The following is a 16,368-nucleotide window of genomic DNA, read 5'->3' on the forward strand; positions in this document are numbered from 1 at the left end:
CACATATAGGTTAACACGCAGTAACACACAGTTATAAAATATAACTGATATGTTCTTCAAGACCATTGAGCACTCTATTTTTAAATAAAAACACTAACAAAATTTTTATATTAAAGTCTTTGGCAGTTTTTTGTATAGATTTTCCTTCTAATAAAACAGCATCAACAGCATTTTTTATAACGTTTTGAGGAGTTATAGCCTCTCTGTTTTTCTTTTGTAGTTTCGCATGTGATCTATGTGATCTATTTATCGAATCGATTTTAATATAATATTTCAAAAAATTAAAAAGGAAAAACTCTTGAAATTTACGTCCGCAATCGGATTTAGTTGAAATATACAGCCAACTTGCCCCGCCAAACTTTTGCCAACTAACCCCTACAGCTATTTGGTTACAAACTCCGCTACCGATCCCTGAAAAAGGTAAATAATAAAAAATGAATGGTTGGACATGTTTCACTGAACCATGCAAGATATAAATTTAATCAAGTTTACGAGCACTTGATGCAATTGCTTTTAAAAATCGAAAAAATAAAGAAGTTGTAAAAGTTACAAAAATGTGGAAAAAACACATAAATCACAATATCTTTTATGCGCATGCGCAAATCCTTACAATACTACAGTGAAAGATGAAATGGTCAACTAGGAAGTTTTCCTGAGATTATTGGCACTTTCTGATGAAAGGCTTTGCAGAAAAACGCAATTTGTCAACTTACCCTGCTGCCAACTAGCCCCGGTCTCCCCTAATTACAAACATTAACTGCAATTATCACAGTGTTTTGATATTCGTAAATTGTAGTTTTCTTGCATATCTGCAGAAAAGTAAAACGAAGTATTTCTATCTGTTATTTTTACAAAAGCTAGTTAAATGGCATCGTTGGAAAATCTGAGATGAAGCTATTAGTAAAATCCTATAGAATACATTTATGCAGATTCAATGAGAGGGTTTAATTTTTATAGCCAATATTGTTTTTATATTGATCTACTGTCCAAAGTAGTATATCAATGTTGATATGAAACTTTAAAAAAACATTGGGTGGACATTGTTTTTCAACGTTAAATTAACAATTTTGGTTGTTGATTCCATGTTGCATACTAATCACCAGCTTACTATAATTGGCTTGATGGGCATTCTGTTTGGAATATAAAGTAGAAAATCTGGTTTCACCGTACTCAAATTGAAAACAAATTTTGAGCAAAGTTGCCAAAAATATATGTTATAGCAATACTTTTTATGTTCTATTGAAAACAAAAAGACTTTCTGACAACTTTTCAATAATAAAATTTTTGTAAATATCTTTATAAATAAAATCTGATTATAAATCTCAGATTTTTCAGAATAAAAAGTAAAGGTTGTTTATTGTATTCAAATACTAAAAATCCCAACTTTTCAAAAAGATTAAACGCAAAAAACTTGCGCAGGTGCGAGTGCTTCAAAGTAACTTTGGATTCAAACATTTACTCAAAGTAACTTTGGACTACTTTTTTCGATTTTTTGTTTTTTCTGCAGGACAAAGTTAATGAATTCCATATATTCGATCTTTACTCTAAAAATTTTAGTAGTAATAAAAATATAACCTTTGCTCGGAAAGATGTTTTCTAGCATATTACAATTGTTGAAAACAATGAAGAATCGAGAAATCTATAAATGATAAGGTAAGGAGTATTTATTGGTAAGTAATCTAATTTTAAAATCAATACTCACAGACCTTAAACTCTGAAAGAATTACAAAGTCAACTTTGAACTTAGTTATAGCACAGAAAATTACTAAAATATGGAGAGAGAGAGAGAATAAAAAATGTTTGCTTGTTGGGACATGCTCTATTGTCTTTCGCTCTTTAACAGCGTTATTATCATTTTGCGCAATTAAGTCATGAGTTACGTTAAGACCTTTAAGTTATTGTAACACGTCGTCTGTATGATGATTCAACCCTAACGATAGTCAGAAAATATAAATATTTTGTCACTGGTGTTTTATTAATCTAATGTTTTTTGTTAAAGTTTCTATAGATTGTAAAAATGTTTTATATCCTTCGGATATTTGTTTCTGATACATTCACGCTCTAATATTCTAATATGGTTTATTTAGGGTGAAAAGTTTATCAGCTTGCAGATTTTTATTACAGGCAGGTTTAATCAGTTGAACCAAGATAAACGTTGGAAGTTTTTCTCAAAAAATGATTCTTTGTCAAGTTTTAAAATGCACAAAAACAACAAAAAAATCAAAAATTAATGATTATCCAACTTCTCAAAGTTCACATTGGAGGTCTGTGATCTAATTTAAATTAGTCTGTTATTCATGATTAATTTGAATACGGTAGTCGGCATATCACGGATTGCGAGCTACATGCGGTCTTTGACAATCTTGGTGTGGGCTCTTCCACGAAACGATGAGATTGCAAACTTTTTACATTTTAATTCTACTTACGCAGAAAATTCTCAAATTCAAAAAAATTATAATCTTGCCATAATTAGGAAAGCAAATAAAGAGCCGCAGTTTGATCACTGCATTATTTTAAATAAGAGTTACTTATAAAACCAAATGTGAGAGGGGAGGGTGGGGGGAATTAATGTCAATATCATAGAATCAGTAAAAAAAACACCCGCGAAATAGTAAAGTTGTCATCCTTGCAATTATAAAGTAAAAACACCGGTTGAATATATTTATAAGCGAACGTGAACGTTAGTGAAAGAAAATATTCAAAAATGCGAACTCCACCAAAAAACGATGGCAAAAAATGTTCTTTTAAAAAAAAGTTAAACAGTTGTTTAAATAAAAAAACCTTAGGTAAACCTGAAATGTTTGGCTTTACTAAAAAATATTAAATTTGTCTAAAAAGTCTTTTATAAAATTATATTCAAAGCCATAGATCAACGTATCTAAAAATTTTGCACCATTTTTACAACAAAATATAAACCTCACCATCTTTGGCTTTAACCACAGTCCGACTGGAATCATGGAAAAGTTCGTCACGAAAAGCAGCATTTTTTGTATTTAAGGTTCTTTCCTTTTTATGCAAAACTTTTTTGTGAGGAATTGGAAATCCACCTTTGGGTCTTGCTTTTAAATCAACATCGCTAAAATATTTGAAGAGAGGAACACGCGCTGAGTAACTGAGACCATTGAAGCAATCTTCAGTCATACCTATGGGTATAACTTTTGCTAGTGGACCCCGATTTAGGGGCAATTCAAACTCTACATTAACATCCGAAATGTCTAACTCCCAATTTTCACTTTCTTCGTTGTTTTTATCTTTAAGAGTATGTTCAACTTTCTCTTTGCATGATTCATTTATCTTAGAAACACTGCATTGATTTTCAGTATTTTTAAAATTACATTTATTTTTCCTAGCAGGAATGGCTGTACTTTTAGAGATATTACTTCTGGTTTTGAGACATAAATTTCCATATGTTGTATAAAACAAATTTTCAAAATGGTTATCCATGGATTGAATTTCTTCGCGAGTGAAAGTACCGAATTCGTACTCATAATCATTTGGAGCGGAAAAAAAATCGTCAGAGAACATACTATAAAAATGATCTGCAGATAATTTAGCTGCTTTTTTACACGATTTAATACCAGAATCATTAAAACCTAAAAAAAGATTAATTTTTAAATAGATTTTTACATAAGAAAAAAAAAAAAAAAAGAGAGATAAAAACAACTATTTTGAGTAGCATATCAATTACGGTATATACTCTCATCGTTTCCAGTGCATTCGACTCCCATTGCTGATAATTGAGCTGCAAGTGATTTTGATGCTTTACGACTGATACCTAAAAGGAAAAAATAGAACCGCGATACCCGCTAATAATTAAGAATCGCGATTAAAACAAAACTCGCTAATAATTAAGAATCGCGATTAAAAACAAAACCCGCTAATAATTAAGAAGCGCGATTAAAAACAAAACCCGCTAATAATTAAGAAGCGCGATTAAAAACAAAACCCGCTAATAATTAAGAAGCGCGATTAAAAACAAAACCCGCTAATAATTAAGAAGCGCGATTAAAAACAAAACCCGCTAATAATTAAGAATTTATGTTATAATTTTTTTAATTGAAAGTATTTTTGCTGCCAATATTTAACTGATTACTTCAAGTGCTGTTTCCTTACCAATTTCTTTCATTTTATCATAGAAATCCAAGAATGAAACAGAACTTTGAAATACTTCTTTGAGACGATCGTGAGTTAGACCATTTCGCAATAGCCTTTTCAAAGTCATGGTATGAGTAACTTTGGGCAATCCAGCAGGCATGACAGCTTTAAATTATTAGCATTATAGAAATCATATAGCATAGATAATCTCAAAGTAAATTGTTTTTAAACTTAAATTAAATCAATAGATACTTAAATAATAAAGATAATTAAATTTAACATTAAAAAAAATAATAATTATCACCTTTTAAGGTCTCCGAATTCTCTTTACTTGTGGCGCAAGAGATAAAATTAGTTTGCCTTTCAGAAGAAAAAAATTTTTTTTAAGATAAGTAAATTTAACCAACAAATACACTTTTTTAATTGACTCATTTACATAAATTTTAAATTCACAGCAAATATTAGTATATGAGTAAACTTGAGCTGTAATTTCAAAAAAAACTATTGCATTACTAAAGTAAACCAAGCAAATACCTAATAAAATTAGACCTAATAAATACCTAATATAATTAAACAATGTTAAAACCTGGGGAACACTTATCATAGCAGATGATAAGTGTTAAGTTCCTTCCTTTCAGATTATTTTAGTTGTCAATCCTACAAATGCAATTATTTCTCTACTCTAAGACACGAATGTCTGTCAAGGTACTACAAGGAACCATCAATTCTTAACAAATGAGTTTCTCTATCCAATGAACTTTTTATTGGTGCATTTTATACAAAAAAAAAAAAAGAAAAAAAAAGAAAGATTAAAAAGGTACCAACCTATATATATCCTAACTATTGTCAACTCTATATTTGAATATTTGTATATTTCTATTAAAAATTATTTGTCTAATTGCTCATACATCTTCTAAAAGTTTTTAGCACATTGTAACCTTACCTATTATTGAAAGTTGAAATTTCTATCTCACTAAACCAAATTTCCAGAGGTGACTCTAGGAAAATTTTAACCATAAAGCCAACATCATTCAGAGCTCTATGGAAACCTAAAAATATAAAAATAAAGAAATTTGAAGGGAGAAGCAAATCAATTTCTAGTTAGAGATATGTACCAGAATTTTTCATAGATTTTCATAGACAAATAATTAGAATAATAGTTAATTGGCAATTTAAAAAATTGATCTGACCATGAAAAGTTTGATCAGGGAAAAACTTCTGTAGCAAATCTTTTATTGAAAGATGGGTCCCTTGCAAATCTTTTATACCTTTTTCACGCAGCTGAATTGTATAAAAAGTCAATGAAAGCTGAAAATTTTAGGTTAACATTTTAAAGGCTTTAATGAACTTTAGAATTCAAAACAAATATTCACATGATAAAATAAAAATAAATTAAAATTAAGAACAAACTGTTCTAGCCAAACAATAAGTGTCAGCAAAACTTAAGTCAGACAGAAGGTTGATATCCATTCCATATCTGTGCATATTTCCTTGAATCATTATAAAGTCATTTTCAAAGCCACCATGAGCTACTAACACTTAAAGAAAAAAAAAGATGTCTAGTACTTAAATATAGATACTTGACACAGGATTAATTAAATATGATTAATTTTACCAAAAATAAATAAATTTCTTTCATTAAATTTGCTATAAATTTATCTTCAACTACTAAATTATTAAAGGGTACACATTTATAATTACAACTCTTAGATTTACATTAAGATAGTGATGAACAAACTTAAGAGAACTTTTTAAAAACTCTGAAATTTGTTTACTGCTACCTTTTTAAAAATTAGAGAAGGCATCTGAACACATAGAAAATATATTAGAGTTTCAACAGCACTTTATTCTTAATACTTTTACTCTTGAACCAACTCTTTAAAACTTTCTTCTCACCAGTCATGGAAAATCACAATTTGACAGTGCTTATTAAGCCACTACCAAGTTAAAGTCAACACTCGGCTCACTTTGGGAAATGTACTATTTATATTCAATAAAATTATTTGCAATTTAAAAAATTTTAAAACTTAGTCATTATTTTGGGAAAAATAAAACCAATTACATTTTCATGGTTCCATTTAAGTATTGCAAAATAGGACAGAACCTCGCTTAAAATGTTATTTTCGCGTCTTAAATTTGTATAATAACAACAAGTTTGCCATTTTTAAATGTGTTTGGAAAAGGATACTTTTTGCGATGTTTTATAATATAAAATAATAATTAAAATCTAATACGGATAAAGTATTTATATTAGCCATATATTTTGCTTTTGTATTTATGGTATTATCATATTATATTATCTTACACAACAAGTATATAAAAAATCTTTTTCAGACTGAATTTAAATATTAAAAAATGAATGCAAAATGTGGATCTGGGAAACCAACAAGAAAAAGAACGCATAATATTATAACTAGACATGAAAGTGAAAGATATGCTGGGCAACCAAATGAACTACCTGTTAGTGACCTTCCAACATATAAACAGACTATTCAATATGCTTATAAGGTCGAAAAAGAAATGATTACAACTAAAAAAATTGATTCTCCTGCCATAGTTTTAAAAGTAAGTGAAGAAATTTTAAAAATTTGGAAAAAAGTGAATCCAAATCTTCCACTTATGAAGGAAAAACCTCTAAGAAATAAGTTACAAAGAACATTTCAAAAAGTAATTGCAGCTGAACGATCTAAAGCTTCAAAACATAAAAACAGTGTTCGTTGGTTGGAAAATAACCTTTTAAAGTTGTTTGACATATCAACATGCAGATGTGAACTTCCTCTTTTAAATTGCGATGACAGGTTTGAAGTTACATTTTCAAAAAACCACAATATTAAACAATATGTTTGTTCACACAAATTTGTGACTAAACTGTCAACAAATTTTACAGCTGTAAAGTTTTTTTATTTCTTCTCAAATTATGGCATTATATTTTATTATACATATTACCCTTTAGAAATGTTCGATGCAAGGGTTGCACTAACAAGCACTATGTATGTCTCTGTGAAGAAAGCAAACAGGTGACTTTTTTTTTTGTATAATTATTTTTTATGCTTTTTATTATTTAAATACTTTCTCTAAGCTATAAAATTTTTTTTTTTAACTTAAGGTTCCAGTTCTAGAACGAGAGTATTTAAAGGATCAAAAAGTTAAGCGAGGGCCCTTTGGAACTTGGCAGATAGGCCAAATTGATAAGAAAGAGACAGCCAAGATCGCAAGAAAAAAAAGTAAGGAGAAAATTTATTTAACAAGTGACATGGCACTTCATTCAGATAATGATTGTATCAGTGAAACTTATGATGTAGAAATAGATAATAATGATGATTATAAAAATCAAAACCATGAGTTTTTTGCAAAAACACTGTGTAAAAAAAATTACACAGATTTAACTAACATTGCCAAAGCTGCTATCAGGTTCGAAGTTAGTGACGCTGCAACATCTGCCATAGCAACTGCTACCTTGATAGACTATCAAATTATAACTCAAAATGACAGATCACAAATTATCACTGAAAAAAAGATATTTGATACTAAAAAGCGTGTTTCAACCATGATTAGTGAAAAACATAGTTCAGAAGTTTTTCATTTAAAAGTCATTGGAGTAGATAGTAAAAAAGACAAAAATACATTAGCACATATATTAGGATATGATCAATATGCAGAACCTATTATTAAAAGAACAGTAAAAGATGAACATCACTTAACTTTTACTGCAGAAAGTGGACCTTTTTCTAAGAAATATTTAACTCATATTGAAATAAAAAATGGAACAGGAATTACAATGGCAACTGAGACTCTAAAAATACTCAAAAAATACAACAGCATTAGTAGTTTGGAAGCCATTGTTCTTGATAATACTTCTGCTAATACTGGTGCAGATAATGGCTTAGTTGTGACATTAGAAAAGCTTTTAAACCGACGAATCCATTTAATAGGATGTGTACTTCACCAAAATGAGTTACCACTTCGCCATGTCATAGCTGAAGTAGATGGTAAAACTAACGATCCAAAGAAATATAAGGGCCCTATTGGTCAAAAAGCTTCTGCAAGTGATTTGCATGATTTACCAATAATTGATTTTGTTCCAATTCATTCAGAGATTGATTCCTATGTAAACTCTAATATTTTATCTGATCTTAGTACAGATCAACGTAAACTTTACGAGTACTGTATTGGAATATCTAAAGGCTTTATATCTCCAAAATATTCAATAAAAAAACCAGGACCTGTTTACCATGCCAGATGGTTAACTCTAGCTTTAAGAATAATGATGGTTTATGCAAGATCGAAGAATCCTACAGATGAGTTGTGTACAATTACAAAGTATATAGTCCAAGTATATTGCCCCATGTGGTTTGCCCATAAAAGGTCTGGACTTTATAAAGATGCTCCTAGACTTCTTCATAAGACAATAGAGCTTGTTAAAAATCAGGCAGATAATATACAGCAAATTGTTTTTCAAAATCTTCAAGGAAACTCTTATTGCTGTCTTCAAGAAAACTTTTTATATTCTATGTTGCAAGATGATGAAAAAGATACAAGGGCTCAAGCTATTAAGCAAGTTTTGCACATAAGGCAATTAAGAGAAGTAAGTCCTGAAGTCAAACCAAAAATCAAAGCAAAATTAATTATGCCTATTAACTTTAACGCTTATACATGGAGTAGTTTAGTTGATGTTTCTTTAATTGAGGTTGAACCTCCAACTTCTATCCTAATTCCATCATTTGAATTAGAGAACGCTTTGCAGACTTCTAAAAAACCTATTCTTACAGATTTACCCAACAATTCACAGTCAGTGGAAAGGTCCGTGAAGCTAGTATCAGAGGCATCAAAGATAGTTTATGGTCAAGTAAAGAGACATAATTTTATTCTAACTAAAAACCAAAGCAGAGCAGAAAATAAATGTAATTTATCTAAAACTGATTACTTTATACCTTTTTCATGAGAAAATGTTTTTTTTTTCAATTTAATTTAGATCACATACCAAAGTCAGAGGGCATCCTTGACTTGACTACTGTCAAGAATAATTTTTTTAAAAATAGCAAACCTCTCTTAAACTTAACTTTGAAATCACCCCTGTGCAAAAAAACATGTTGAACGCAGTAATTTCAGAAATAAGCGGGGGCTAAGGCAGCCAGAAACAAAATTTAAATAAAAAAATAAAGTTTTAAGGAGGGGGGGGGGACTCTTGCCCCTCAGCCCTCTGTTTCTATCTCAGTGTTTAAGATTATGTGGTGAATATTCATTCCATAATATTCAAATATTCTAATGGAATGAATATTTGTATCAAAGTTTGTACTGAAGTATAATAAATATTAAAAATGCCATAAAAATGAATAATTCATTGAAAACAAGAGAATACTTAAAAACTTTAAAACTATTTCCCAAAATTGCTCTTTATCCAATAGGTCTTAAATTTTCAGGATTGTCTTAGAATAATATGTACAACAAATCCCAAAGTGAGCCAATATGATCTGAGAAAAAAAGTACATTTTGGTAGTGGCTTAGTGCTTATGTCAAATTGTGATTTTCCATTCACAGTGTATTATAACTGAAAAATTTATAACTGCAAATGATATTCTCAAACTTAGAAGAAACTATTTGATTTTCTCAAGTTTTGAAGAAATTTCTGAAAATAGTTTGTGGTTGCTTCATCCTATAAAAAGTAAAAAAATAACCTTCTTTTCTACATTTTATTTCTTTTTAAGGGCTGCAATTTGTGAACTGTTAGGAATTTAGGTTCCTAGTAAAAATATATTTATGATCTAATCTTAATGCAAGTAACAATTGTACAAAAATTCCCAGCTCCAATTCTGACTCCATATCTGAATACCACATGTCAAAATAGCACATTATCATAATTGCATGTATCATTTTATAACATGTTAAATTTATTAATTTTTAAGTGCATACATGTCATATAATACAAAATAATTTGTGCATACATATATCATATAAAAGAAAATGTAAATTAATAGTAAAAATATAGAATAGTAAAAATATTTATTTTTGCAATGCTAGTTTAGGTCCAAAATGTTGCAAAAGTCAATAAAAACCAAATATGTAATTTGAATATAATTTATGAACATTGTAAATTATAAATACTTAAAAGCAAAGTTTAATTTTTAAGTCATGCATGCAAGACCATGCATGCAAAACCATGCAGATAACACAGAATTTTACTGCTCCCATAAACAGCCACAACAGAACTATTTTTTTACTTGACCTTTCATCATTTCACTGTTAATCTCATCCATGAACAATAGACTTGATCCTCAAATCAAAACAAAAACCTGTAAGGTTTTCTAGTTAATTAGTTTATCTACAGTTGAACATACCTGGATAAAACTGCTTTTTGTGAAAACTACTGGCATTTTCAGTCATCACTTTAATCCAACATAAAAATTCAGTGAACACTTCTATAAACGACTTCTGATTAACTAAATCGCTCTGCTTGATGCAGCATCTTTTGAGAGCTATAAAAGTTTCATATATGTTTTTTACTCTATTAACTTATATCTAGAGAAGGGTTTTCTAAATATAAATAATTAATTGCACATTTATAAAATTTATAACATAATTTAAAAGGTTTTATACAAATTAATAGTTAATTATATAATAATTACATATATTATTAACAAATAATAGTTATTTAATAATAATTAAATAATTTATTTTATATAATAATGTAAAACATTTTTAAAATATATAATTTTAAAATATTGTAAAATTATATTAAAATATTATAAAATTTTAAAAATATTAAATTTTTAAACAGATTTTTGGGTTGTACAAAATCATATTAAGTTTATTGCAAACATTAAAGCTAATACTAACTTATGTTTTCACTAGCTTTATTTATTTATTTATTTATTTTTTTACACTTTTTTTTCAACACAAGGGAATAACTTATGTTACTTTCCTCGTAAAAAGACAAATATAATTTAAACCTGATTAGCAAACTTCATGACAAAGCAAAAACAAATAGGTTAGAAGAAATGTTTTTATATAAGATAATGTTAACTTAGATGAAGATATATTGATAAGTTGAAGAACTGAGAACTGCAAGTTCAAAATGTTTTTTAGATGAGCTTTATACAAACAACTTACCTGCTTTTAGAAGATACCCCTGAACAAAAAAGAATGCAATAATTTTTAAAAGCAAATCTATTAGTTTTCGCAAAAAAATTAATATAGCATCGTAGAGAAAATTTTTTAGTGAAAGAAACAAATAAGTTCAGTTTTGAAAAGAAATACCAAAAGCCATACTCATCACACCATACACATGCATTGCATGATTAGATAAACTAATGGTAAACTAATGGGTAATTTTCTTTTAATTTTATCTTGATGATTTCTTCAATTTTATTCTCTTTCAATTTTAGAAATATCTCTCCAACAAAAAGACATTTTTTGGTAAAATGCCTAGTATAATAACTCTATGCACACAAGCATTTAAAAAACTTAGAAAAAGATTTGAACTATTAACAGTAAGAACACCACATACAAAATACTTTACATTCTACACACAGCTTCTATATATATATATATATATATATATATATATATATATATATATATATATATATATATATATATATATATATATATATATATATATATATATATATATATATATATATATATATATATATATATATATATATATATATATATATATATATATATATATATGTAAATATATGAAATAAGTACTATTTATTAGAAACTTACTAAAGTAAGAGAGCTTTTGGTTTGTTTTGATAAGACTTTGAAATGCCGCATTTTTTAAAACACGAGGATCAACCAATGCACCTATTTCAATGATGTCACCAAAAAACTTGTCACCATGAGCAGCTTCCAAGTCAAAAAAAATAAAAAGAGCTTCCATCGCTTTCTTGAGTGGAGTTAAAATTTCCAGCTCCTGTAAACTATGGCATTAAGACTAGTAAACTTAACATTTTTTACATAAACTTTAAATGAAAACAATTGCATGTAAAACCTAATAATTGTAATATAAATAAATATACGTTACCTAATAACTTCTGGTCATTTGAGGAAAGTATACTAGGAAGACACAAACCACATTTTATGAAGAAATAAAAAATTAAATGATTAAAACTTTATGACTATTAGAAAAATTATATGTGTCTTCATTAATTACCATTTAGACAAAAAGTAATAAAACTCTTATGAGGACATCTCTTAGAGGAGTAGCACATAAAATTTTTTTTTTGGAATGGGAGAGATTTTGACCACATGGAATGAGAGCACTATTAAAGGCTTTGCACATTAAATACTATCAATGTCAACAGGAATATCATAAAAAGTCATGTTTTAACAAAAATGAAGTTGAAAATTTCCAAAATATATTGAAAATAAAGCATTTAAAGTATTCTCCTTTAAAATTAAAAATGCAAAAAAAAAAAAAAAAAAAAAAAGAGTTACATGGATAATTCAGTAAATAATTTATGCATATTAATCAACAAATGATTTACGTTCCTTATGCCACCATTTTTGTACTTTTTCCCGTTTGTCCCATGTCCATTTATGGCCATGTAATATATACCAAGCACCAAACACTGTTCCACCAATATGAGCAGCATGATCAAAAACTTTCCACCCTAGTATTAATCCAGTTAAATCTAATGCTATAATTCCATATAGTGCAGTTCCGGCAGAGAATGTAAAGAAAGGCAAAAATAAAATTGAAAGACGTGATTCTGGTTTTTCAATGCAACACACTGCTAAAACTGCAAGAAGAGCTCCAGATGCCCCTAAAGATGGAACATTTATCCCACGTAACACTTTCAAGTAATGACTCACTAGAGAAGCAAAAGTTCCTCCTGTCAAATAAAATGCTAAAAACTGCTCTGTTCCTAGAATTGATTGAATAAGGGGGGAAAAACTCCATAGCACAAACATATTAGTAAAAATATGCCATGCTTCAGAATGGCTAAATACTGATAATAATAGTGTTGACAATCTTTTGTTAGTAGGTGAACAAAGAAACCAGTTTTTCATAAATCTATGAGCAGCTGTAACTTTCCAACATAAAAAAATACAAGTGTTTAGTGAAATTATGCATACAATGACTTTATTTCCATAAGACAACCTATTCCACCACTCATTTAGCTTACTACGAAATACTAAAGCTTTGTTGCTACTTTTTTGTTTAAACCATTTATCAACCATTTTTGATTTATTCAAAATTTCATTTCGTGTCCTTTCATACTGAAGGATGGCACATCCTGCAAATGATGTGATTCCAACACTTGCAGTAAATATTATCGGATAAATCAATTTACCAGTTCTTTGATTTGAAGCACCAACTAAGATGTATTTTCTAATAGATTTAATAGAAGTAAGCCATGATTGTGATCTTGTTCTTCTTGCAAACATGCCCATTAAAGACATGTTTAAAGCTACTAAAATATATGTATAAATCTTGATTGTTTTATATCTATCTATATTAATATCTCTCTCTCTCTCTCTCGTTCTCTTTCTCACTATATATATATATATATATATATATATATATATATATATATATATATATATATATATATATATATATGTATATATATATATATATATATATATATATATATATATATATATATATAGAGAGAGAGAGAGAGAGAGAGAGAGAGAGAGAGGTATTAATATAGATAGATATTGATAGAGATAGATGGACAATTATTTCCAAAAACAACCAGACTATTTTTTTTTTTTTTGTAAACTTATAAACTTATAATTTAAGATGTTTTTAAATTATGTTCATAATATATATATTTGGTTTTATGTCATAAAACAAAAATGAAAGAAAATATTGACCTAACTTGATTTATTTTCAAGAAAAATTATTCTGAAATAAATTTTGCATCAGGGTGTCATAACTAAAACATACAATTAAAATTAAAAATGATACTGAATGTAACAATAAAATAAATTTAAAAAAACTGATAAATCAAAATGGTGAAACAACAATTAAAATCAATATGCATATTTAAAATATCCTCAATGTGTTTTTTTTTTTAAACTATACAACTCTTTTGCATTTATTTAACAAAGTTGTTGGAAATTTTAGTTTGAACTCTTCTTCAAATGGTATCTGTTTCTTGTTTTAGACTACTTATGAAATATATTAAGACCTTGATTAACTTTTTATCCATCCAAGCCCAATTGATTGGATTCAAACATGGTTAAAAAGCTGGCCATAGCAGTAAGTTTATTTACTTTTCTTTCATCCAAGTTTGATTAAATGAAGTGTGTGAGCAGAAGCCATACCTTGTTGAAACTACCACTGGTTTTGATCAATCGACATTACACTAATAGAACCATGCAGATCTTTAGCGTCTCTATGTAGGTGTGCTGGTTGATTTTTCCTATATAGATATTACAAACTTACTCCAGTAAAATTAAAGCAGCTTCAAATACCATCGCACTACCACTACCTTGCAATTTTCGAACGAAAAAGCCATTGATACACTTTCCAGATTTGCTTTTCCAGTTCTTCATCAGATAAAAATACTTGCTTCCACTTCTCAGACGACTTTAATCTTGTGCGATTATCACTGGCCGTCAACATCGGTTTTCTGACTGCTGCATAAACACCAGATATTCCCAAGTGAAAATGTTTTTCACATACTTCGTTTAATGCTTTGGCAAATTCGTGTTAACAGAATTTCGGATTGGCTTTAAAAAGTATGACTGTTTTCCCACTCTATAGTTATTTTGAACTTTTGGGTTGTGCATAATTTTGATGCCACCTGTGGTTTTAAATGTTTTTAGAGAGTTTTTGCTTCGTTTACTGTTTTCGATACATTTATATTTTATCTTAACTTTCAGATTGTCTCAAAATCTCAAAAAAATGTGCCCACAGCGTGAGCTGAAATGAAATTTCACGAATTTTTTTTAAATGTGAGCGACGCACAGTGGGACGAAATCCTGATTTCGTGGCCAAAAGTCAAATTTTTGAGTTTTATATTTTCGTCTTTTAACGTTCAGATCTTGTTTACAGATAGTCCTAGAACAAAATTCCGAACACGTCGAAAAATGGTGTTAAACTGAAGTGGTGAACGAAAAGTGGTGTTAAACTGAAGAAGCTATTTCAATTGGAATTCGGCAAAAAAGAATCACTTTCTGGAGGCATGTAGAATATATCGTTATTCACTGTTATTGCTAACTTTAATTTTTTTAATATTTAAATCGCGCGACAAGTAAACATAAAAAATTGTAATTTTTTTATCCGAAATCGATTTTCTAATGTCGTTTTAAAAATTTAACCGCGGTTATCCACCTTCTTTCAACAAGGAATTGATAGTGTATAGTGTTAAATATAACATATAAAAAAACTGGCTGCCATTGAATGCCATTTTAATAGTGAGACTAGTTTTTATGGAGGAATGCGTGGTGCGACATTATTCTATTAACATAGATTAATGTCTAAAAATGGTCATGGAAATTAGTGAATGAACATTGTTTAATGGCACTAATTACATTTTAATATAATAATTTATTATTTTAAATATATGCTTTACAAGTTACTTCTCGTTCCATTTTATGATAATCTCAAAATTTTATAAAATAGTCCTCAAAGAACTCAGCCGTTATAACTGTTTTTTTTACAGAGCCTTCCAAATCTTCAAATATGGAATTGTCAAGAAAAGATATATTCTTTAAGGTGAAAGACAGTTTAAAAAATGAATATTAATTCATCATTGATGTTTTGACAGATGCAATTTTCAAAAAAACGGAACATCTGATACAAGTAGGCGAGGATGAAATGTCATTATCACGGTTATTTGCAAATTTGCGATTGAGATGGAGAGCAGCAGGAAGATGGGAAGACTTTTTTCTGAAAAAAAAATGAAGAATGATTGAAGGGCACCGTACAATTTTCAAAATTATCCAATACTGAATGCACAACAAGTTAGAAGATTGTGAAGAATGATAATAAAAAAGGAACATGTGGGCGACCTTCGCAATCCTTTGCTTCATCTAGTGATAGATCAAAGAGACGAACGACTCAAGAACTACGTTCTACTTTTTCTACAGAAGAATTGGCATATGCTGCTCAAATGAGTTTAAGGACTTTTGGTCAAGTACATGCTGCTCAAGTTGTTAAAGATGTCACGTTAACAACCCCTCTCAAGCATCAGGAAATTGCCCCAGAGACCGGCAATTTCCTGATTCGAACATTGATGAATATGACATAGTGTTTTTGTTACTAGGATTAAATAAACAATTTTTTTACATATATGTGACTTAATC

General features: G+C 28.7%; 3 protein-coding genes across 5 annotated transcripts; 1 reads left to right on the forward strand and 2 right to left on the reverse strand.

Moving 5' to 3' along the window:
* Window positions 1-2,606: 2,606 nt before the first annotated feature.
* Window positions 2,607-12,324, reverse strand: LOC149888404 (uncharacterized). 3 transcript variants are annotated; one of them, XM_090087857.1, is made up of 10 exons: window positions 12,128-12,324; window positions 11,827-12,023; window positions 10,431-10,568; window positions 5,506-5,633; window positions 5,286-5,376; window positions 5,039-5,144; window positions 4,400-4,455; window positions 4,114-4,260; window positions 3,689-3,775; window positions 2,607-3,593 (listed from the first exon to the last, which is right to left on the reverse strand). In XM_090087857.1, the coding sequence occupies exons 2-10, from the start codon at window positions 11,981-11,983 to the stop codon at window positions 2,899-2,901; spliced, it is 1,605 nt and encodes a 534-aa protein (XP_089943983.1). In that variant the 5' UTR covers window positions 11,984-12,023; window positions 12,128-12,324; the 3' UTR covers window positions 2,607-2,898. The 3 variants fall into 3 exon arrangements, with proteins under 3 accessions (XP_089943983.1, XP_089943984.1, XP_089943985.1); XM_090087858.1 differs by having other exon boundaries at window positions 3,698-3,775; window positions 11,827-12,221; XM_090087859.1 differs by lacking the exons at window positions 5,039-5,144; window positions 5,286-5,376; window positions 5,506-5,633; ... (1 more) ...; window positions 11,827-12,023; window positions 12,128-12,324 and adding an exon at window positions 4,682-4,803.
* On the forward strand, window positions 6,195-9,590 carry LOC145192259 (uncharacterized). The gene is made up of 3 exons (XM_080069470.2): window positions 6,195-6,893; window positions 7,049-7,112; window positions 7,202-9,590. Exons 1-3 carry the CDS (start codon window positions 6,451-6,453, stop codon window positions 9,035-9,037), a joined length of 2,343 nt encoding a protein of 780 aa, XP_079925596.2. The 5' UTR covers window positions 6,195-6,450; the 3' UTR covers window positions 9,038-9,590.
* A 241-nt stretch (window positions 12,325-12,565) lies between the features above and the next one.
* LOC145189484 (presenilin-associated rhomboid-like protein, mitochondrial) lies at window positions 12,566-13,561 on the reverse strand. The gene has a single exon (XM_080066131.2). The coding sequence runs from the start codon at window positions 13,507-13,509 to the stop codon at window positions 12,571-12,573; it is 939 nt and encodes a 312-aa protein (XP_079922257.2). The 5' UTR covers window positions 13,510-13,561; the 3' UTR covers window positions 12,566-12,570.
* Window positions 13,562-16,368: the final 2,807 nt, after the last annotated feature.

Source organism: Hydra viridissima, unplaced genomic scaffold (genome assembly GCF_058129835.1).
Source record: "Hydra viridissima isolate aposymbiotic clone 2 unplaced genomic scaffold, HvirCarnegie_v1 scaffold_5, whole genome shotgun sequence".
NCBI lineage: Eukaryota > Metazoa > Cnidaria > Hydrozoa > Anthoathecata > Hydridae > Hydra > Hydra viridissima.